At 38.3% G+C, this 23723-nt stretch overlaps 1 protein-coding gene across 1 annotated transcript in view; it reads left to right on the forward strand.

Moving 5' to 3' along the window:
- Window positions 1–23723, forward strand: part of LOC150085526 (transcription initiation factor TFIID subunit 1-like) — a 700666-nt gene that overhangs the window by 93458 nt on the left and 583485 nt on the right. The window contains 1 exon segment of the mRNA XM_090374589.1: window positions 5231–5511. Within this exon segment, the coding sequence (XP_090230715.1) occupies window positions 5231–5511 (281 nt within the window).

A 23723-nucleotide genomic window follows, 5' to 3' on the forward strand; every position in this document is an offset into this window, starting at 1 on the left:
TGCAGGGAATAACTTTGATATTATATACTTGGATCTTAGAAAGGATTTTGATACTGTTGCACATGGAAGACTGCTGCACAAATTGGAGCAGTGTGGCATTGGAGGCAAATTGCTGCTATGGATAAAGGGGTGGTTGAGGGGGAGAAGACAGAGAGTGGTAATCAATGGACACTGCTCATCGTGGACTAATGTTATTAGTGGAGTCCCTCAGGGTTCAGTGTTGGGTCTTTTATTGTTTTCTGTATTTATAAATGATATTGATGATGGTATATCAGGCTTAATGTCCAAGTTTGCAGACGATACGAAGGTTGGCAGGGTTGTCAAGGACACTACTGACACTATGCTGCTGCAACAGGATTTGGAAAGGTTGAGCAGATGGGCTTCGAGGTGGCAAATGAAGTTTAACATTGACAAATGTAAAGTACTACATATGGGAAACCGCAACGCCAGAGCAATGTATCAACTGTGTGGTACTACACTGACAGTGGTAGAGAGTGAAAGTTACCTGGGGGTAGTTGTGCAGGCAGATATGAAGTTCTCTGAGCAGTGCAGACGGGCTGCAAGAGTAGCTCATGGTGTATTGTCAATGATATATAGGAATTTTTCTAGCAGGGATAAGGAGGTGATTATTCCCTTGTATAAGGCAATGTTCAGGCCACACCTAGAGTACTGTATACAGGCCTGGAGGCCTCATTTCAAGAAGGATGTAGAGCTGCTGGAAAGAGTACAGAGAAGGGCAACTAGATTGGTGAATGGGACAAAGGGGACCTGTATACAGGCCTGGAGGCCTCATTTCAAGAAGGATGTAGAGCTGCTGGAAAGAGTACAGAGAAGGGCAACTAGATTGGTGAATGGGACAAAGGGGTGCTCTTACGAAGAAAGGCTTAAATTTTTTGAATTACAGTGTCTGGAAACTAGGCACCAGCGAGGTGATCTGATAGAGGTGTACAAAGCCTTGAATGGTTTGAGCATGCTCAATGCTGATGGGATTCTTCCTCTTGCTCAGAATAATCACCTGAGAGGGCATAAATTCAAATTGAGGAAAGACAGATGTAGAATAGATGTGCGGAAATTTGCCTTTAGCCAGCAGGTGGTTGGTAGTTGGAACAGACTTCCATCCTTTGTCATGGAAGTTGATAGCCTAAATAAGTTTAAGGCTCAGCTGGACAGGTATTTCGAACGAACAGAGAGGTGAAGTGGAAGTGGTTATTTTTATTTATTTATGTTACTTTTTTTTTTTTTTTTGGCTGATGCTGCATAAGCTTGCTTTCTTGCATCAAATGCCTCTACGAATGCTAATGCTAATAGCAAGGGTTTACTGTATATATTTATTCTTTTTTTACACGAAACATAATTATTTGTAATGTGTTAGAAATGTTACTATAATTTTTATCAATTTTTTCATGTTTTTTTTTTTAGACCCATAATTCATGATGAATATTCAAAAGCAAATTTTTGTTGTAACATCTCGCTTCAAAGGAATTAAGTTTTGTGAAATTACGGAAAGATTTTCAAGGAGATTTCATAGTGTGTTCCATTAAGCTGTTATTTTAGATTTGATCAACAAGTTCTGCACGCATTACTGCTCGACGTGGAAAATCTCCACGAATGTTATGCAACAGTTGGATATGGTGGGCTTTTTCATCAGTGTTGAATGCAGAATTCTGTGAACTGATGTCTTGGGTATGTTTGTTCTTTGAGATCCCTCCCGAACTGATAATTTTGGGTCTTGTTCAGACATTTCTCGAATTGATTCAATGCTTTCATGTGCTGTCGTTGTGCATCATGTCTCCTTGTCACGCACAGACCCAGTTCTTTTAAACTTATTCACCAGTGCACAAATCGCATTGTCATAGGATCGGGACTGTGAAATCTACTTAAATCTTTCCCTACAACAAAAATTCACTCTTGAACATTCATAATGAATTATGGATCTGAAAAGAAAACATAAAAAAATTAATGAAAATTATAATAATGTTTCTAAGATATTACAAATACACCTACTCCCCAATTTACGTAAGGGTTGCGTCCCGTGGAACTCTATGTAAGTCGGAATTTCCCTTAAATGCTTATGCAGCACTCACAACCATGCGCGCTGAATTTGATTGAAGCAAAAACGAAATGTTCGATGAGCATGTAAATAGAATTATTTATTCAATTTTTACTACATAACTACATACGATCTAGTTATTACATTACAGCACATAAGGACTCCTTAAAAAATCAAGAGTTATTCAATTTTTTTTATCTCATGTATATGAAAAATTACAAAATTACAAAAATTTCAAAATTATAAAATTACAAAAAGAGAGTGGAGATAGGCATAATGGCAGTACGTTTTGTGTTTCGATCATCATTGCCAGAAATAACTCTCCAGCTGATAAGCACACTGCTGCAGAAGTTGAGGGCTGTGGAGATTTATATGAGGTTTTTTTTCCAACACATCACTAAATTTCTTTGCAGCTGCAGAATCGACACTGGTGACTTCACCGTATACGATGCTTGAACCTCTTAAACCACCTGTTGCTTTCCACGAACTTGGCTTGGGGTTCGCTGTACTTATCCTTAATATCTTCATAAGTACTTATTGCTTTTGCTTGAATGGCCATTGGACTCAGGGGCACTTGCTTCTGAATCTGATTTTCCATCCATATTATTAATAGCTTTTCCATCTTTGATATATATATATATATATATATATATATATATATATCACCTGAATGTTGTTTTGTGATCACTGTCGATCTTAAATGCCTTAATCCTTTAATATGATCTTTTATACGTGCACTGTCCCTTAAAATAGTATTCATTGTTGAAGCAGCGAGACCTAATTCCGTGCAATATATAACAAACTTTGTCCTGCTTTGGACTTCTTAATTAATCATCTTCATTTCTAAATCAATTTTGTTTCATTTCCTAACACTGCCAGCACTCACACTTTCTGTTGGTCCTTTTCCCTTCATCATCGTAATAAGTAAATAGGAATGAAGAGAGACGATTCTGAAAATTTATTTATGTTTTTTATATGATTGAAGATTTCAGTGAAGGGGAACTCATTTCACTATAATAACGTAATGTAAAACCCCCCAGAATTCCAGTTATCGGTATTACTGCAAATGCGATAAGATAGAGTTTACTACCCATTTAAAATAGATTGCACTAACAGAAAAGCCCAATAAACCAGAAAGTGCAAATTGTTTTTATTGTTTTATGGTAGTGACCTCTAGAAATGTGTTTTAGAAAAATATCACAGAGGTGTTGAAAATTGATTCTTATAACAGAACATTAATAATGATGAAAGTGTAGTGCAATTTCCATTATAAAAATGACTTTTTAGAGAGATAATAGCTTAGTTATATAGCGAAAATTTCAACTTCCGGGGTCTTGGAACGAATTGGGCGCCTCCATGACCAGTAGGGAAGGAGCAGCAGTGCGTATCACATGCTTCTTGATTAGACCGGGGTTCGAGCCCGTCATCACCAATTATGGAAGATGCGGAAAGGTCAGGGAATGACCACCGCATATCCCGGAGCAATATGACCTTAGTTGCTAATGCTCCTAAAAACCAAAACAACAACAAATTGGAACGAATTAACAAAAAAAAACAATGTGTTATTGGGTTTGCATCATGATATTTTCACGATATCTCCATTCATACCTATGAGATGCAAAATACTTTTCCATGATTTTTTTAAGTTTGCACCGCCCAGCAAAAACTTGCTAAAGTCGAATTTCCGTAAGTCGAGTATTACATAAACCGGAAAGTGCCTGTACTTATGTTTTATGTAAAAAAGAATAAATATACTTGTCGTAATGAAATTTATTTGAAAATCACACTGTTTCACAAAAATACGCAGTGACTTTTGGCACACCCTGTAACACAATTCTTTCTGAATGTCTGAGTATGGTATTTAATGGTTTGACAATGTTGTTTGTTTGTTGTTGGGATAGGTTCATTTGGAGGGTTGTTGAGATGGGTTCATTTGGAGGGTTGTTGAAATCCTCTGGGTTATGTTCTGCAGGCAGTGTGCAAGAGTGGGAAACACTAGTTAAACCTTCTATTGGTTTCTTAAACTGCTTTAGGGTGAGTGAAGAAGACATGGATCTTGTATTGGGGAAATGAGTGTCTTTCTCTTTTTTTTTTTTTTTTTTTTTTTAAATGCTTTTATGAACTCTCATTTTCAAGTTCTGTTCTGTTTCTTTAATGTTGATTTTTGTTCTCATTTGCTACATTGTCTCAAAAAATAATGGTCCCTCTGTAGGTCACCAAATTTGGCATTGTTACCAATACATGCCCAACGTATTTCTTTCCTTCCCATTTGTAAGGTGGTTTAGCCCAGTTGTAATGGCAGCAAAGATTCTTCTGTAATGAGTAGACTATATCTTCTTTATTAGTTTTGCAAGAGACTAAGCAAGAATAGCACTTCTACTTTGTTGTTGCCATCAGTAGTCATCAAACATCAGTGCATCTATTGAGAGTGATTATATAGTGCTTAAATAGAACAATTTGATAGTTTTTAATGTGAAATAGAGATTGATGGGATTTCTAGTTTAGCTACAACTCTACTACAACACTGATTTTCTGTATAGTATAAAGTTTTGGTGATATTAGTTTATATTTAGGCACCAGGCAAAGTTAGAGCTGAAAATTATGTGATATTGTTAAAGAAAGCTAGTTGCCTTTAAAAAAAATGAGTTGAATATATCTTTAAAGATATATTTCCTGCATTTGGCTAGTTGGATATTTATGATAGTATTTTTGTTGGAGTTTAAAATTTTTTCCATCATCTCTTTCTGCTGTCAGTGGTGAACATTTTGGAAGATTTTATCAAGAGATATTTAATTTAGAAAAGTGTTACTAGGGAAGGAAGAATCAAAATATATTTGCTGGCTCTTGTTTGGATACTGATCAGAGAAGTTAAGATGTGTTAGTCATTAAATTTTATTGGTTGTAACTGAATTTTTTTTTCTTCTTCTTTTTTTGTATGGTATAATAAATGGCCCAAGTGTATGAAGGAGACATCTGAAAGTCTTAGTTTCTCACCAAACACAATTTTTGCCGTCAGGTTATTATGACAGGTGAGAATAAAAATATTTTTATCAAGTTTAAAGATAGTCACTTTAATGGATTTCAGGTTGGTTCATTCTTGTTAGTTACTGAATATAATTTTAAGGAAGTATATGTAGCCTAAAATAGTATTTTGCTTCATGGAAACTTTTATTGTTTCAGATGACAGTGATTATGATGCTGATGATGATAATAAGCTGATATCACAAGATGAAATGCCAAGTGATTCTGAATTAATGCCTCCTCCGCCAATTCCTTCTGCTCGATGCAAGAGTGCATCTTCTGAACTGCTTTCTGCATCTGTTGAGTGCAGTTATACTCAGAATTCACTGACATCTAGTGAGAAATTAAAGAAACTGGATACTCCCTTAGCCTCTATGATGCCATCAAAATATGCAAATCAGGATGTAACAGAAATGTATCCAGAATTTAGAATTAACAAAGTAATTCTTATATATTTCTTTGTAATTGCAAAATTTAATTTTATTTGTGTTATGAAAATGAATTAAAATATTGTAATATACAGGTCTCAAATTTGGCTGTCCAAAAACCAGATTTGTCCAACATCCAAACATTTTTAAGATTAGTATTTTTTTTGTGAAATAGTCATTTTGTTTAACAAAAACTTGTTCCCGAATAGCATTTGTGGGTTGGTTTTCTGAATTCAGTTACAGGTAGTTCCAGACTGCGAGTTAATTTGTTCCTAGTATGTGCTTTAAACAAAACCTCATAAAGCGGGAATTTATTTCCCATAGACGTAATGTTAAAAACAGAGGTAATTAGTTTAAGCTTAAACAATGATTAATTTATCCAAAGAAATTAAAGCATAGCCTGTAAAATCAAGCAAATTATAATAAAGATATTATTTATGACTTACAAATGCTAAAGAATGTTTATTCTTCATTATCATCATTGACTAAATGCACACTCATTGTTGGCTTGGCACTCGTTAGTTTGTTGGAAGCACAAGGAGTCATCTTCAGAAATGCTTCAAGAGGCATTTGTTTCATGATAGCATGCATAAGCATTTTCACGATTGCATGCATAAGCATTTTTTAAAATCTATAGAAACTTTCCTAGTACGCTCCAAATTTGAATCTTGTGACTTGAAAATCTCAATTGCTCTTACTCAGCTTCTTCACATTTTGGCATCAAAGAGGTCTTCATTTCTGAGCTCTCCATTGTGTGTTTGAAGCAGATCAGTGACATCAATTGTAGAAACATCAAGCTGCAATTGGTTAGCAATAGTAATGACAGCTTCTGTTTCATTTTGTACAATCTCTGCTGGTTCTTGAAATCCTTCAAAATTACCAGTAAACTGAGGACACAGTTTATTCCAAACACCTTTTATGTTCTTCTCTATAATTTTATCCCAGGTTCAATTTTATTATTTTAATTGCATCTAAAATATGGATTTTTTTACAAAATTATTTACGAGTTGTACCTCCCTGCTTATCCATTGCATTAATTAGCATATCAAATGTCTCCAGAAGATAATGTGCTTTAAACGTTGAAATAATGCTCTAGTCCATTGTCTGCAAAAGCGGTGTCGAATTTGATGGCAAAAAAATTATTTTAACATTAGGGTGGTGATGTCGCAGAAATGGTGGATGACCAGGTGCATTATCTAAAATCAGAATCACCTGAAAAGGAATATTTTTATCTTTGCAATATTGTTTTACTTCAGGCACAAAGTGATGCGAAAACCAATTTTGGAATAAAGGAATGAAGAGACAATTCTGGAAATTTATTTATGTTTTTTATATGATTTAAAATTTCAGTGAAGGGTAAACACATTTCACCAAAATAACGTAAAAACCCACACAATTCCAGTTATCAGGATTATTGCAAATGCAGTAACATTGAGTTTATTACCAGTTTATAATTGATCGCACTTACAGAAAAGCCCAATAAACCATAAAGTGCAAATTATTTTAATTCTTTTATGATCGTGATCTTTAGAAATCTGCTTTAGGAAAATATCGCAAAGTTGTTCAAAATTGATTCTTATAACAGAAACATATGATAACGATGAAAGTGTAGTGCATTTTAATGATTTGAATTGGTAACTAATACAATTTTTGTTATAAAAATGCCGGCTGAGAGAGATAAATAGCTTAGTTATATAGTGAAAATTTCAACTTTCTGAGGTCTTGGAAATGAATAATCAAAAAAAAAAAATTTGTTATTGGGTTCATATATTCGTTATTTATAGTTACGATATTTTCATGATATGTTGGGGCCACTGGAATGGAAAGAATATCGTGAAGCGGAGTACACCGTATTGTATAAATACAAGTGTGGTTTGAAATGTGGTATTTATGAATGTTTAACATTCATTTTTTGCAATTAATGTTCATATTTTTGATTTTGTTGATACTTGATACTTAAAAAAAAAAAAAAAAGAAGAACTCGTAAAGTGGGAACTGCCTGTATATTAAAATTAAATTAAATAGTATTTAACTTAATGCCTCCATTTGAAACTTCATTGGTAGTTCTGTATCTATATGTTTGTTTGCCAGCCAACGACTTTCAACACACTATGGTCATGCTCACAATAGGAATTCTGCTGGCTGCCAACAGAAATCCACAATTTAATAAATTTAGCATCAGTATTAGTAGTGGCAAGTGAAGCAAGAAAGCAAGCTTATAAAAGATAAACAAAAAAAATATATATTCCCATGTACCTGTCAATTCCCTGCAATAATTTGGCTAGTTCTTGAATTTATTTAACTACCCACCTCTACAACAACAGATGGAAGTCTGTTCCAACAACTAACTACCCACTGGCTGAAGGTATATTTCCTCACATCTGTCCTGCAACCATCCTTCTGCAATTTGAATTTATTCCCCCTCGTATGTGTACTCTGAGCAAGAGGAAGATTGTCATTAGCATTGAGCTTGCTCAATGCAGCGAAGGCCTTAAACACCTCAGTCAGATCTTCCTGCAGGTGCCTCCTCTCCAGATACTGCACTTTGGAGAACTGAACCCTTTGTGTTACGAGCACCCTGTTGTTCCCTTCACCAATCTGCTTGCTCCTCTCTGCACCTGTTTCAGCAGATCTACATTTTTGCGTAAGGGAGACCTCCAGACCTGTATATAGTACTCAGGATATGGCCTTATACAAGGGATAATAGTCTTATACAAGGGATAATAACCTCCTTATCCATCTAGTGAGTATGGGCTTGGCACACCCAGGGTCCTGAGCTGGATATCATCATTCTTCTTTTTCATGGTGATTTCCTTCTACTGCTCTCTCTCTCTCTCTCTCTCTCTCTCTCTCTCTCTCTCTCTCTCTCTCACACACACACACACACACAGGGTTACTCAAATTTTTTTTCCCTGCTGCAGCATAAACCTCGGGCTTCCTTGCACCCAGTGGCTAATAATATAATATATGATATATGTTAGCAAAGTTTTTATATACCATTGACAAAATCCCATGAGCTGCCCTTTTATTATATATGCTATATCCTGGCATCTCTTGTCTGCATTGTTCAGAGAATTTCATATCTGACTGCACAATTATCCTCAGGTCTTATTCATTTTCCACTACCCTGAGTTTAGTACCACACAGTTGGTATGTTAATCTTGTATTACTGCTACCCATATGCAATACCTTGTGTTTTTCAATGTTCAACTACCTTTTCTTGACCCATTTACCTAATTTTTTTAGAACTTGTTGCAGTAGCTTACCCTGATTATTGTCATTGTCCACTCTGTCAACCTTTGTATCACTGCAGACTTACATATTTTCGTGATATACCTTCATCGATATCATTAATAAATATAGAAAACAATGGGTGTAGTACTGAACCCTCAGTGACTTCACTAATAACATTTGTCCACAAATAGCAGTGTCTGTTAATAACCACTCTCTTTCTTCTCCCACTCAATCATCCTTTTATCCAGAGCAGTAACTTGCCCTTAATGCCAACTGCTCTATTTGTACAGCAACCTTTTATGTGCAACAGTGTCAAAAGCTTTCCTGAAATCCAAGTATATGATAGCAAAATTATTTTTTGCATTCAGTTCCTTTGTTACTGCTTCCTTATGTAGTAGTGTCACCCTATCTTAAATATCCCTACAGTGTCTGAATTTGACGACTTAATCGGTACTTCAAATTTGTGATATTTGCTTACTATGCTCCTAGCATTAGTGTACATGACTAGTATACATGCATATGTTCTTACTCTTTACCCCAACACAACCCATGTTCACAGTTTACTTGTTTAATGATGACTAAGTGCTTTAAATCCCTTACACCTTGCTTTCTATGCTGGTGCATGTTCCAAAAGAAGCATTGCAAAAATTACTTTCACCTCTGCCTGCTGTTCTGGTTAGTCTGTGTATCCTCTTAAGCTATTAGTCTTTTCCAACCAACCTACTACTGCCTCGGTATCATTAGTGACTATTCTATCCCTGCTATTTAAGTGTATCCCACCACTATAAAAACAGCCTCTCCTGTTAACAAGCACAGACCACACTGAGGAAAATTCTACCTCCTTGGCCTTGCACAGTCTTTCCAGGGCTGAATTGTGATTGGTAAGGCTCTCAGTATGTGCTCACACCTGTTTTGTCTGGACAGAATTGTAGACATTTTCCAATTTAATCCTAACTTGTGACTTTTTCCTAACATTGCCCTGTACTTGTTAAGTAAGTCCTGATTCCTTGCTCTTTATATAATTAGTGTCATTGTGTATGACAATATCACCTTTCAATATCACCCTTAAATGATGATATCTTCTCTACAGCATCATCTACCTTTACACCTAGCAGATGTACCCTGGTTATATTCCATCTATTCTCTTTTCATAATATATTTCCCATATCCCCAACAGTAGAGTCATTGACAACTACTTCCTGTAGTACCAGGGCATTCTGCTTGCGGGATTACTGCTGTGTTGTCTGGTGCACAAGAGTAAGCTCTAGCTTTGTGGAGCAGCTGAGAGCTCCACACACACAGTGTGTGTGTGTGTGTGTGTGTGTGTGTGTGTGTGTGTGTGTGTGTGTGTGTGGAGTCCGTGAACTGGGTTTTCTGAAAAGAAAATTCAAAGTTTTATGTTTAAAACAACTCAACTTTATTCTTATTTTTACATAAATAAATAATAACTTTATCATCAATTTGCTATACATAGAACGACCAGTTCAATGTATAATCTGGCAAGTTCCAGAAAGTCGTTTCGTGGACCCCCTGGAACTCGTCCATGGACCCCCCCCCACGGTCTGTGGACTGCAGTTTGGAACTGCCGCTCTAGGACATCCACCCATTTCTTCAGGTTCTTCTCAAAAACACCCATCAGAATGCTGAATTTGTGCCTAATTCTAGATATGGCTGTAAAAATCGCACAAGTAGCACATTTCCTAAGGCCATGATTTGTATGAGAATTGTCCCTTTAGCCGATCTACATCTCCCACTACTTTGAGCCCATTGCTTTGCTGCTGTGGTGTGAGGCATGATTTCTGTTTAAATTCAGTTTAATTTGAGAATACAGGCAGTTCCCGCTTTATGAGTTCCCTAGAGTTCTTTGTGAGTTCTTTTTTCAAGTATCAAGTATCAACAGAATCGAAAATATGAACACTAATTGCAATAAATAAATGCTAAACATTCATAAACATGGCATTTCAAACAAATTGTGTAGCTATACAATACAGTACTATCATGCCTGTGTTTGTTTGTTTGTTCAGGCAGAGATAAGGAAGTGCTATTGATAAGTTCTGGTAAGTTGTGGTATGTTGACTATTCATAAATGATCGTCTGATTTCAGCTGCTTGGCGATAAATGGGGCAATCACCATCTCTAACTGAGTGACTGGATGGCTTTTTTATGAATTTCCAATTTCTACATTGTGGGGGGGGAGGGGGAGTTATTGTCCTTGCAGTCCTTAAACATGTGCTCCTCCTCGCCATGGTGTCTTCAGACTGACTTGCTGCGGATGCAGCAAGAAGAGGTGTGCCCGTAGCTCAGGCATTTATAATGTTTTGTGATGGGCACGAAGTATCTAAATCTGTGGGAACACCATCCAATGAAAATCTTGTCATGGGCAAAGAGAATCCTCCGAATAGCAGGGGTGACCTCGATGATCCAGTTTAGTGTATTGGATGCCCTGGACATTGCAGAGAAGAGGTCTCTGACTTGCTCATTTATCTCCAGGTTAACAAGTACAGGTCAGCGTTGAAAAAAAAAAAAAAGCCTTGAATTAGGGTTGAATTTGAAAGTGTCTGCAATTCTGCCCAGACACGATAGGAGGGAATATATGGTGAGAGCTTTGTCGATCAATTCGGCCCTAGAGAGATTGTGCAAGGCTCAAGGGGTAGGATTTTTCTCAGCCTGGTCTGTGCTTGTTAACATGAGAGACTGCGTCTACAGGGATGGGGTACACTTATAGAAAGGGTGCAAGAATATTTACTGATGCTATCAAGGCAGTGTTAGGTGTGTCTGAAAACTGCTAGCTTGGGGGGGGGATACATGGACTAATAGATTAACAGTAGCTGCTGGCGGAGTTGAAAGTGATTCTTCCACTGCTTCTATTGGAATGAGCAGCAGCAGCCTGGAAAACAAGATGCAGGGGAGTTCAGAGATTGCTGTTGGATTCATTGTGGAACAAGCAAATACATGGGCTGTGTTAGGGTAGCTAAGAATAGGAACAGGTGCATATATACTTGCGTGCACACCAGTGGTAGGAATTTGGTAAATAAATTTGATGAATGTGAGGTGTTGGTCAAAACATCAAAGCCTAATATTGTTAGGATATCGGAGCCGTAGTGTCACACAGATATATGGAATGCAGAAATGGTATTTGGGGAGTACAATGTGTACAGGATAGGAAGGGAAGAGGGTTATCCTATTAGTTAAGAAACACATAAAATCCAAGGAGGTACGACATGGCTGGACAGTGCAGTGTTGAGTCAGTTTGGTGTGACATAAGCACTGGGAAAGCAAAATTGAGAGTAGGAGTGTGTTATAGGCGTAATGACTCTGATGAGTTTAATCAACAACTGTACAGAGAAATAGTGGGCCAGTAAATCGGAGTGTCTTATAATGAGAGATTTTAATTTCCCAAATGTTTGTTTGTTTGTTATTTGGTTTTTAGGAGCATTAGTAACTAAGGCCATATTGCTCTGGGGATATGCGGTGGTCATTCCCTGACCTTTCCGCATCCTCCATATTTGGTGGTCACGGACTCGAACTCCTGTCTAATCAAGAAGCGTGTGCTACACACTGCTGCTCCTGCCTACCTGGCTACGGAGGTGCCATTTCCCAGATATTTACTGGAACTTGTAGGTTGTTCATCACACACACATAGCAAGGCTTTTGTGGATTTATTGGATGATTGTTTTCTACATCAGCATGTTTGGGAGGCAACTAGAGGAAGTAATAATCTTGATCTGATTATCAGTAGTGATTCTTCATGCATTAAGAATCTGCAGATAAAAAAACCACTAGGTGGCAGTGATCACAGTGTGCTGAAGTGGAATTTACTCAGAGATAACTACCATCAGGGGTAAAGGGAAGGGTTTTTGCTTTCGTGAAGGTGACTGCGGTGGTCTGAGACAGTATTTAAATTCTATACGGTGAGACCAACTGATGACAGATGGGAAGGAGCAGCAGTGTGTAGCACACGCTTCTTGATTAGACCGGAGTTCGGGCCCATCGCCACCAAATACAGAGGATGCGGAAAGGTCAAGGAATTACCACCACATGTCCCGGAGCAATATGGACTTAGTTGCTAATGCTCCTAAAAACCTAATAACAACAACCAAGTGATGTTGTTACCAACAGCAAATTCAAAATGGGAAGCATTCAAAGAATTAATCTTGGAATCTACTAGGCTTTTCATACCAACTAAGAAATATTGTTCAAGGTTTAGGCCTAAATGGATGTCAGATGAACTAATGAGAAATGTGGCTGAGAAGAAAAATGAATGGGATACATATAAATTAATGGGTGACATGAAAGCCTATGATAGATATAAGCTGGTCTGTAACCAAGTCACAGAGGAGGTTAGGCAGGCCAAGGCAGATTACGAGAAATATTTGGCAAAAGATCCAAAGAAAAACAGCAAAGAGTTCTTTACTTATGTAAACTCTAGATATGTGGATGAATAAGATTGGTTCACTTGATATTGATGGTTCAACTGGTGATGATCCTGCTCACATAGCTAACAAACTAAATGAGTATTTTGCATCTACATTCACATATGAGGAGTTATTCAGGAAAGGGGAATGCCAGAGGTGAATTAAAATCTGACAGTGAGCAAGATGATTTTGTAATAAATGAGAGCTAAGAGGAGGAGAAATCGTTGAAGATAAACATAAGAAAGGCACCTGGGGTGGATGGGATCTATCCAATTGTATTAAAGGATGCAGCAGAGGAAGTAAGCAAACCCTTAGCTGTAATTATGAGAGCTCCCTTGGACTCAGGGGAAGTACCCATAGACTGGAGATGTGACCCCAGTTTACAAAGGAGGATCAAAGGATGACACAAGTAATTACAGACCTGTTAGATTAACTTCTGTTCCAGGGAAATTAATGGAGACACTAGTTAAAGAAGCAGTGCAAGATCATCTAGATAAGACTTGAGTTATAGCTTGGACACAGCATGGGTTTGCTAAGGGGAAGTCTTGTCTGACCAATTTGATTGGATACTATGATGTGTGCACAAAGGAACTGGATGCAAAGAATAATTTTGATATCATATATTTGGATCTTAGAAAGGCTTTTGATACTGTTGTACATGGAAGACTGCTGCACAAATTGGAGCAGGTGGCATTGGAAGCTAATTGCTGCTATGGATAAAGTGGGAGAAGACAGTGTGGTAATCAATGGACACTGCTCTTTGTGGACTAATGTTATTAGATTTAGTTCCCCAGAGTTCAGTGTTGGGTCCATTGTTGATTTCTGTATTTATTAATGATACTGATGATGGTATATCAGGCTTAACGTCCAAGTTTGCAGATGATGCGAAGGTTAGCAAGGTTGTTAATGACAGTACGCTGCTGCCAGAGGAACAAAAGTTGAGCAGATGGGCTGAGAGGTGGCAACTTAAGTTTAACATTGACAAATGTAAAGTACTGCATATGGGAAGAAGTAACCCCAGAGTAATGTATCAACTGTGTGGGACTACACTGACAGTGGTAGAGAATGAAAATGAGCTGGGGTAATTGTGCTGGCAGATATGAAGTTTTCTGAGCAGTGCAGATGGTCTGCAGAAGTAGCTCATGGAATCTTGTCAGTGATATACAGGAATATTTTTAGCAAGGATGAGGAGGTGATTATCCCCTTGTATAAGACAATGGTCAGGCCACACCTTGAATACTGTATACAGGTCTGGAGGCCTCTTTTTTAAGAAGGATGTAGAGCTGCTGGAAGAAATACAGAGAAGGGCAACAAGATTAGTGAATGGAACAAAGGGTTACTCTTATGAAGAAAGGCTTAAGTCTTGCAAATTACAGTGTCTGGAGACTAGGCACCTGCAAGGTGATCTGATTGAGGTGTATAAAGCCTTGAATGGTTTGAGCATGCCCATTGCTGATGGGATTCTTCCTCTTGCACAGAATAATTGCCTGAGAGGACATAAATTCAAATTGAGGAAAGACAGTTGTAGGATAGATGTGCGGAAGTTTGCCTTTAGCCAGCAGGTGGTTGATTGCTGGAACAAACTTCCATCTGTCTTTGTAGAAGTTGATAGCTTAAATAGATTCAAGGCAGAACTTGACAAACATTTGGAGCGAGTGGATGGGTGAAATGAGAATTTATTATTATTTTTTTTTATTTTGGCTGATGGTATATAAGCTTGTTTTCTTGCATCATGTGCCTTTACTAAAGCTAAAGTATTCAGAAAGGTTCCTAGCTTAATTCCTTGACAAGATCCTTCTTGGTAATGGAGTTTTCAACATCGAAGATAAGTAGAGCTGGTCCATGCTGTTTAGGGACCTCCACTGTTAGTCTCAGTTCGGCAACCTCATCACAGTTTGTGATAGAATTGATGTACTCTTTTGAGCCAGCCTCCATAACAATGCCCTTGTCTGTAATGGTTTTTATATTGATGTTAGATAGCTGTTGTTTGATTGGGGATAGAACTTTGTATTTCACTTCCTCACTATTACTAAGAGGGCAGTTTTGACTGGCCTTTATGAAGATGTGCTTATGACCCTGGGCAGGAGGAGATGACGGTTGCTTCAGTGCAACGGCATATGAAATGTTAGGGGTGGTCTTGTTACCTGAAGTGATAGATGCCATGGCAGAAAGGGTTTTAGACTCTGTGCAGGTTCCTTGCTTGGGAAGGCTGTCATCAAGCTTATGAAAGATAGAATTTTGTTCTTTCAGTTGTTTGTTTTTCAGCAGGACTGTGTAGACCATTTTCTCCATGGTACTCCAGGCTTTGGAGAGCTTGAGGAAGAACTTCCAGGAGAGACTGGCTTGCTCCGCTAGCAAGGGTAAGCTTGACCTTTCGATGCAGATGTGATATTATATCAAGATATGGTCCATCTGCCAAAGAGGATGGTGAGGATGATGCAGGTTCTGAAGTAAATTTGTGTCACTTTGTTGGCGGATAGGGCTTACCGATCTTTTTAAGAAGTTTTGTGACCTTGGGCTTCTTTTTTGAAAGTACATTTGGGGCCTCAGCCGGGGATCTGCATGGGCAATCCCCATGTCAGAAGTGACAGGATCATTTGTGGAAGCAGATTACAAACGGGCCAAAGCTTCAGGATCCATCTGCAATGCATTCTTCAGATTTCGCTGTATTTTTTCTGAGCATGGAGGGACTTCGTTGTGAAGATCTGCATTTGGTTCAGCGTTGGTGGTGGTGCAGTCAGCCTCATCAGGAAAGTTTTCCTCCATGCTAATAGTGTGGGTGTGTTGCTAACACATTGGTTGGGAATGATGCTTTTCCTCACTGAATGAAGCTTTTCATCACTAGACTGATCTTCATCCAATGAAGCAAACTCAGAATTCAAAGTTCTCGACATGATAATGATAGGAAAATCTTGCTTGCTGTCACTGTCTGACATCATGGCACAGTAAAGGGAGATGAGGAATGAGAATTCTTACTGGGGCCTCTGCCACTAAAGAGTAATCTTCTGTGATGGACCGCAAAGAGAAGACAAGTCCAATAATAAACCAAATCTCAAACTGCCAGAAAACAGTGGAGAAGCAGCCCATCAGTCAAAGAGAAAAACCTTGGAGGGCAGGGAAACAGTGCAGTTCAACAAAGGTTTCACAAGCACATAGGAAAACTTTAATTTATTTCTGTTCGTATGTTTCTGGTGGGCAAGGAAGATGATAAGACTGTTTTGCCGTCGGGTCAGCAAGGAAGGTCTGATGAAAGAAACCTGGTGAGAACTTCAAGGTCAGCAGAGTTGCAGGAATGTTCAAATACAGTAAAGTCAATCACAAAATAGAACCAAACTGTCGGTGTACAATGGGGGACACCCCACCCCTGTCAAGGTTACCCAGATACTTTCGTGGTGGCTAGTGACAGTGACCATGCTCTCCGATGCTATGTCTATTGCCACATGGTGACTCGACCCATAAGAACCAGATAGTGTCATATAAGAACGAAAGATATCTCAGCAGAAAGCCCAAGAATCAAAAATAAACTTACATCCAGGATAGTCACATGATGAGGAATCTGTTGGTGCATAATTTAAAATAAAACTAATTTTTAAAGCAAAATTCAGGAGTAGTGAACATGTGCGACCAAGGAAGTAGGCCTATGACATTGAGCTGCTGAGTGCACAGCAGCAAGAAAGGTGGAAAATAAGGTGTGGGGGAAATTTCGTCATTACCTTACCACCAGTGTTGAATCCAGAGCGTTTGCACTTGGGGGAGAATGTAAACTTCGGGAGGTACATGTAGTATGTGTGTATATTTTATTATTATTTAATATGTACAACATACACTGAGTGATCACTGAATTATGACCACCTACCTAATACTTCGTAGGTCCTCCTTTTGCCCTCAGTACAGCAGCTATCCAACGTGGCATTGATTCAACAAGATGTCATAAGTGTTCTAGAGGTATTGCCAACCAAGCTGTGTGTAATGCGGCCAGCAATGCAGGTATGGAGGTGATTGGTATATCCAGATGCCTGATATGCCTTTCCATAGTGTTCCACAAGTGCTCTATGGAATTGATATCGGGAGAGTTCAGGGGCCAATTGGTATGCTGGAAGTCGGAACTGTGTTCCTCAAACCATTCCTGCACAAGTGCCCAATGGCTTGGCACATTGTTATCTTGGAAGACACCATTGCCATTCAGTTAAAGTGTAACATAGTGCGGTGTACACAGTCAGCAAGCAGTTGACGATAGTGGAGACCACTGATACGTTGTACCACATGCACTAGGGGTCCAAGTTCCTGCCAGTGAAACCTGCTCCACACCTTACAACTGGCTCCACCAGCCTGCACTTTTGATACCATGCATGATGGATCAAGAGCCTCGTGTTGTCACCAAATCCATACACGACCATACATAGTGTGGAGTAAATAACGTGACTCATCTGACCAGCACACCTTCCAGTCTTCTAACGTCCAACTTGCATGCTCTTTGCACCAGGTGAGTCTTTTATGCCGATGAGCCTTGGTTAGCAGAGGATGCCGTAGGGGTTGTCTGTTGGTACAGCCCATGCTTGCAACGCATAGTCATGCCAGACATTTTTCCGGGTTGGCCCATGTTGTATTGGTAGTCAACTCTTCAACAGTGCTTTGCCTGTACGAGTCGCCGGACCCGGCGCTCACCTCTAACATCAACCTTTCTCTGACCTTTGCAGTTTTGCCATTGGGTCGTTTGACCATTTTGATACTAGTCCTGGTACACTTTATGGTGCATTATAGCCTTAGTTGCTAATGCGCCAATAAAACCCTAGAACCTGGTACACTAACTACGGCGGCTCTCAAACACCCCACCCGTTCAGCCATTTGCAAAATCGTTCAATCTGTTCTTTATCAAAGTCCGATAAATCCTTCCTTTTACCCATCACGCTCGGAATTTTGCTACCTACTGAACCACTGACACCTTATCTATGCTACATAGGTCGACTAATTCTCCAACCTCGTACCTCACCTAGTCAATGGATCGCATTCAGTTTTCATAGGGGTGGTCATAATTCAGTGATCACTCATTGTATGTATATGATACAAACAAACATGTTATTTATATTTATGCATAATATGCATAAATATAAATTTATGACTAAATATAAATATACAGATTATGCATATTTATATTTATGAATGTTATAAGAGAATATGAGAAAACAAAATAGGAAACAAAAGGAAATATTTATTTTTTAACATACTAATAGTCAGTTCACAAAAACAACATTACTGACAATAAGCACAGTTTAATATGAAAATTACTGATTAAAATTCGAAAAAAAAAAAAAATTATACAAATTATAATCAAACATGCAAGTACTGTATTGTAATAATCTTATTCTTCTTTGTGTGTGTGTATCAATCATTTCATTTATTAATTTTTCCGATAACTCATTCAGGCCTTCTAAGCTTATTTTCATGCAGTATTACAGTAGAGATGCATATATAATAAAAAGTTTATAAAATGTATTGTTTATAGGCTGCGACCAAACTGGCTTGTTTGTGGTATACAAAGGAAGAATTAGCCACAAGTGTAGACTTGTTGTGAAAAAAAAAAAAAAAAACAAATAATGGGAATGTGAAAACCATAAAGCAAAACTGCAGACAATTGAATTAGTGCTACAGTAGACTGCCCTCTCTGCCCAGACATTTAGCCTTTCCCTGAAAGCCGCAGGAAATGTTATAATTACGATAGTATCTGTCAGGAACCAATTCAGGTGAACCTATTCGCGGCCTGTGATCTTGTTCGCGATATACAACGAATTAGTTGCAAGTAGATTGTTTGTGTGAAACCCTATCAAGCGACAATTTGTGTGAAAATAAAGGGAACCCGAAAACCATAAAACGAAAATGCGGACACTTGAAATAGTGGTAGTTACAATTTGTGCAGCCAGAAATATTGCCCATTTAATTATTTTGAAAATTTTGTGTCTTTTGAATTTTAATGATTTATTTTTGCCATATGCCACCTAACAAGTGCTACACTTAGTCGATGTGATTTTTCGTGTTGTGTTTATTTGACATAAATTTATTGAATTCGTGTTTTATAAAATAAAAATTACCATTTTTCACTGGGGGGGGGGAGGATTTTATTCCACTGGTGTGAAACACCCCTGGTCACCCCAACTGGATTCAATGCTGCCCACCACAGATAACCTAATAACCTTCAAATGTGCACTTTCCAAAGCACGTTATATTAGATGTCAGAGTCAGAAGCAATCTTAGATCCATTTCATATCTTCCATTTCCTAGACAGTATCACCTAAACTTGTCTGAGACAAAGTCCGGGGAGCGCCTCCGTAGCCAGGTGGGAAGGAGCAGCAGTGCGTAGCACACGCTTCTTGATTAGACCGGGGTTCGAGCCCGTCACCACCAAATACGGAGGATTCGGAAAGGTCAAGGGAATGACCACTGCATATTCCCGGAGCAATATGGCCTTAGTTGCTAATGCTCCTAAAAACCAAAACAACAACAAAACAAAGTCCGGAAAATGAAGGGCAGATGTACAATGCATACTCAATCCTAGAACATAATGGATGTTCTAGGATTGAGTGTGCATTTGTCTGTTCTAAACTAGATTATGGGTCCCAAGTGTATGCATAATGGATGTACCATAGCAGACCAAACTGTAATTGCGAACACTCTAGGGAGGTATTTGCAAAAGTGTCTGCCACTCATCCAACCCCCCCTCTCCTGAGTTTCTGGCTCTCAAACAAAAAGCTGAAAAGCAGTTTTTAAAATTGTCATCTGATAACCTTGAGGCATATAATCAGTCTTTCACAGAATGGGAAGTAAATGTGGCACTATCTCTATCCCAGGTGAACCTTAACCCTGAACCAGAAATCAAGCTTGAACTAAACATCATTCCAGTAGCATCTGAGACAAAATTCTTGGGGCTCATTTTTGATGATAAGTTGACTTTTTTTTCTCATATCCGTCATCTGAGAGACAAAGTACTCGAGGAGGTTAAACCTCCTATGAGCCACTTCACCCAATAATTGGGAATCAGACCATTGCACCTTACTGCCAGAAACAGAAATGAAAATTATTGATGAACTCAAAATAACTTTTGAGGCAAAAAACAGAGATCTTTCAAAGTTTCTCCTTGTCATAAATTATTCTTTGCACCATTTTCAGTTTGACCAGCAGTTCAACTGTTTCCTGATTAATTATGATATTGATTAAAAGTCTATTTTTAATAAAAAATCAAACAACACATCTCTGTAAGCATACATTGTGGATTTCAGTTGGCTGGGAAAAGTTTTTTTTTTGATGAGGACTCTCTGGCAGCCAAATACCTGCTAATGGATAATTCTTCAATGAGCAATGGTTAGGCCACATCTGTGTACTGAATACAGGTCTTAAAGTCTCATTTTAGGAAGAATGTAGATCTGTTGGAATGTGTACAGAGAAAAGCAGCAAGGTTAGTGAGGGGAACAAAAGGATGCTCTTACCAAGAAAGGCTTTAAGGCATTTTTCTCCTAAGGTATTGGCATGAATAGCACCATTCCAGAAGAACAATATGACTCTGGGGTGGGGGGGATCTCAAAAATATATAGTGCTATAGTGAACAAGCACCAAGTGGACTTGTACTCTAGTATTAGTACAGAGATCTTTAAAATTGTAATTGTTCGAATGTAACCATAAACGGTAAAATCCTTTAGATGCAAAGGATCTTTTCGTAACTATTTTTTTTCCTCTTTAAATTTAATTCTTCTCTTATTAAATTTATAAACTTATTCTCTTTAAATTTCATTTTATATTACCTTACATACTATTGTAGTTATATTTGTATTTTACATACATTTTACATACTATTGTAGTTATATTTAAATATTCAATTATTAAAATTTAAATATGAGGTGTGACAATAAAGTTCCTGGACTGGTGCTGTTTTTGAATGACGATTATTCTTTTGTCAATATATAACTCACAAAATCAGACATGCTCATTAACTTAACTAGATGATTGTATCCTACAATTACCATCTCCTTTCTGTGTGTTGGGTGATTTTAATGTGCATCACCAGTTATGGGGATCATTGTTGACAACCAGAATGCATAATAAAGTCCTTTCTTGAAAAGCATAATCTCACACTGCTTTACACAGGTTCTCACATCTGTTTTTCCAACAGGCGCAACCTGTGCTGTAGACCTGTTGATATGCTCTCCCAGACTTTGATTAGAAAATTTTAGACAATCCATTAAATAGTGACTATTTTCCTATAATCTGTAAGCTCTGCACATGGAGAAACTTGCCAGAAAGCAGTTGAGCTAAATGGAAATTCTCTAAAGCTGACAGGAATAAATATGCATCCAGCATTATACTACATGATCATATTATCCGACATCAAATAAAATACGCAAACACTGCTACTTGTGGAATTCTACATGTAACACTAAGATAGAAAATAACAAGGTGTGTAACCAGTTTCAAAAGAATCCAACCATTTCCTTTCTCATAAATTACAAGAAACTTAAAGCACATGCCCGGTACATCAAGCGGAAAGCTAAAAAAGAATCATGGATTTAGTTTGTCTCTTCTGTCACCACACACACACACGCTGATTAATCGCAGAAAACTAGATGCCTTTCTGAGGATATAGCATTTGTAGAGGCATATGATGCAAGAAAGCAAGCTTATAAGACATCAGACAAAAAAAAAAAAAAAAAAAAAACCCATTCCCATTTCACCTATCCATTTGCTCCAAAAGTTTGTCTAGTTCTTCTTTGAATTTATTTAAGCTGTCAACTTCCACAACTGCAGATGGGAATTTGTTCCTGCAATCTATCACATGCTGGCCTAAAGGCATTCCACACATTTATTCATCAACTGTCTTTCTTCAATTAGAATTTATGTCCCTTCAAGTGTATAATATGAGCAAGAGGAAGAATCCCATTGGCATTGAGCTTACCCAAACCATTCAAGGCCTTATACACCTCAATCAGATCACCTCGCAGGTGCCTAGTCTCCAGACACTGCAATTTTCAGATCTTAGAACTTACTTGATAAGAGCAACCTTTTGTTCCCCTCGCCAATCTCGTTGCCTTTCTCTGTACTCATTCCGGCAGCTCTACATCTTTCCTAAAATGAGAACTCCAGACCTGGATGCAGTACTCAAGTTGTGGCCCAACCATTGCCTTATACAAAGGGATAATCACCTCCTCATCCCTGCTAGCAAAATTCCTGTATAACATTGACAAGACCCCATGAGCTGCAAGAGCACAATTGACTGCACAATTATTCCCAGGTCTTTTTCATTCTCCACTATCCTGAGTGTAGTACTGTACATATTTGGGACATTACTCTGGGATTACTGCTACCCATATGCAGTAATTTGCATTTGTCAATGTTAAACTTCAGTTGTCACCTCAGCCCATCTGCCCAACTTTTCTAGGTTCTTTTGCGGTAGTGTTACAGTCACAGCTGTCATTAACAACCCTGCCAACCTTTGTATCATCTTCAAACTTGGCAGATGATACAGAGCCTGATATACCTTCATGAGTATCATTGATAAATATAGAAAACAACAATGGTCCCAACACGGATCCCTGGAGGACTCCACTAATATTATTAGTCCACAAAGAGCAGTGTCCATTGATTGCCACTCTCTATCTTCTCCCACACAACCATCCGTAGTGCCTCTGTAGCCAGGTGGGCAGGAGCAGCAGTGCGTAGCACACACTTCTTGTTTAGACCGGAGCTCGAGCCTGTGAACCACTAAATATGGAGGATGTGGAAAGGTTAGGGAATGACCACCGCATATCCCCGGAGCAATATGGCCTTAGTTGCTAATGCTCCTAAAAACCAAATAACAACATCAACCATCCGTTTATCCATAGTAGAAACTTGCCCTTAATGTTATACTGCTCCAATTTGTATAGCAGTCTTATATGTGCAAAAGTATCAAAAGCTTTCCTGAAATACAAGTACAGTGGTACCTTGGTTTGCGAGCATAATTCGTTCCGGAAACGTGCTCGTAATCCAAAGCACTCGTATATCAAAGCGAATTTCCCCATAAGAAATAATGGAAACCCAGATGATTTGTTCCAAAACTCAAAAATATTCATATACTGTAAAAATGATTAATACAAAATACACACATACCTTTTTTATATTTTTAAAAGCAATCGAATTTATTAATTATTGGGTAGGACGACTTTCACTGTCACTAACGGAATCACTACTATCTGTTGACTTTTTCTTTTTGTGCGACTTTAACAAGAAACCTATCCAATGACACTTGCTTTTGCCTCCTTTTGAGGATTTCACGGAAATATGACATTGCATTGTCGTTAAACAGATTCATCGCTCGCACTGCCACAGCCTTACTCGGGTGGTGCTTTTCTACAAAATTTTGCACTGTTTCCCACATTTTACACACCTCCCTAATCTCATTTGAAGAAAGGGATGTCTCCATTTTTTTCTCCTCCTCCTCAGACGAGATCTCCTCCATAACCTCTTGCTGTTGCTCGCGATGCAGATCCATCAGTTCGTCGGTGGTAAACTCCTGGCCATGTTCCTCCACCAGCTCTTGAATGTTGTCCTTAT

Source organism: Mastigoproctus giganteus, chromosome 5, assembly GCF_048544385.1.
Source record: "Mastigoproctus giganteus isolate SK-2022 chromosome 5, ASM4854438v1, whole genome shotgun sequence".
Lineage (NCBI taxonomy): Eukaryota > Metazoa > Arthropoda > Arachnida > Uropygi > Thelyphonidae > Mastigoproctus > Mastigoproctus giganteus.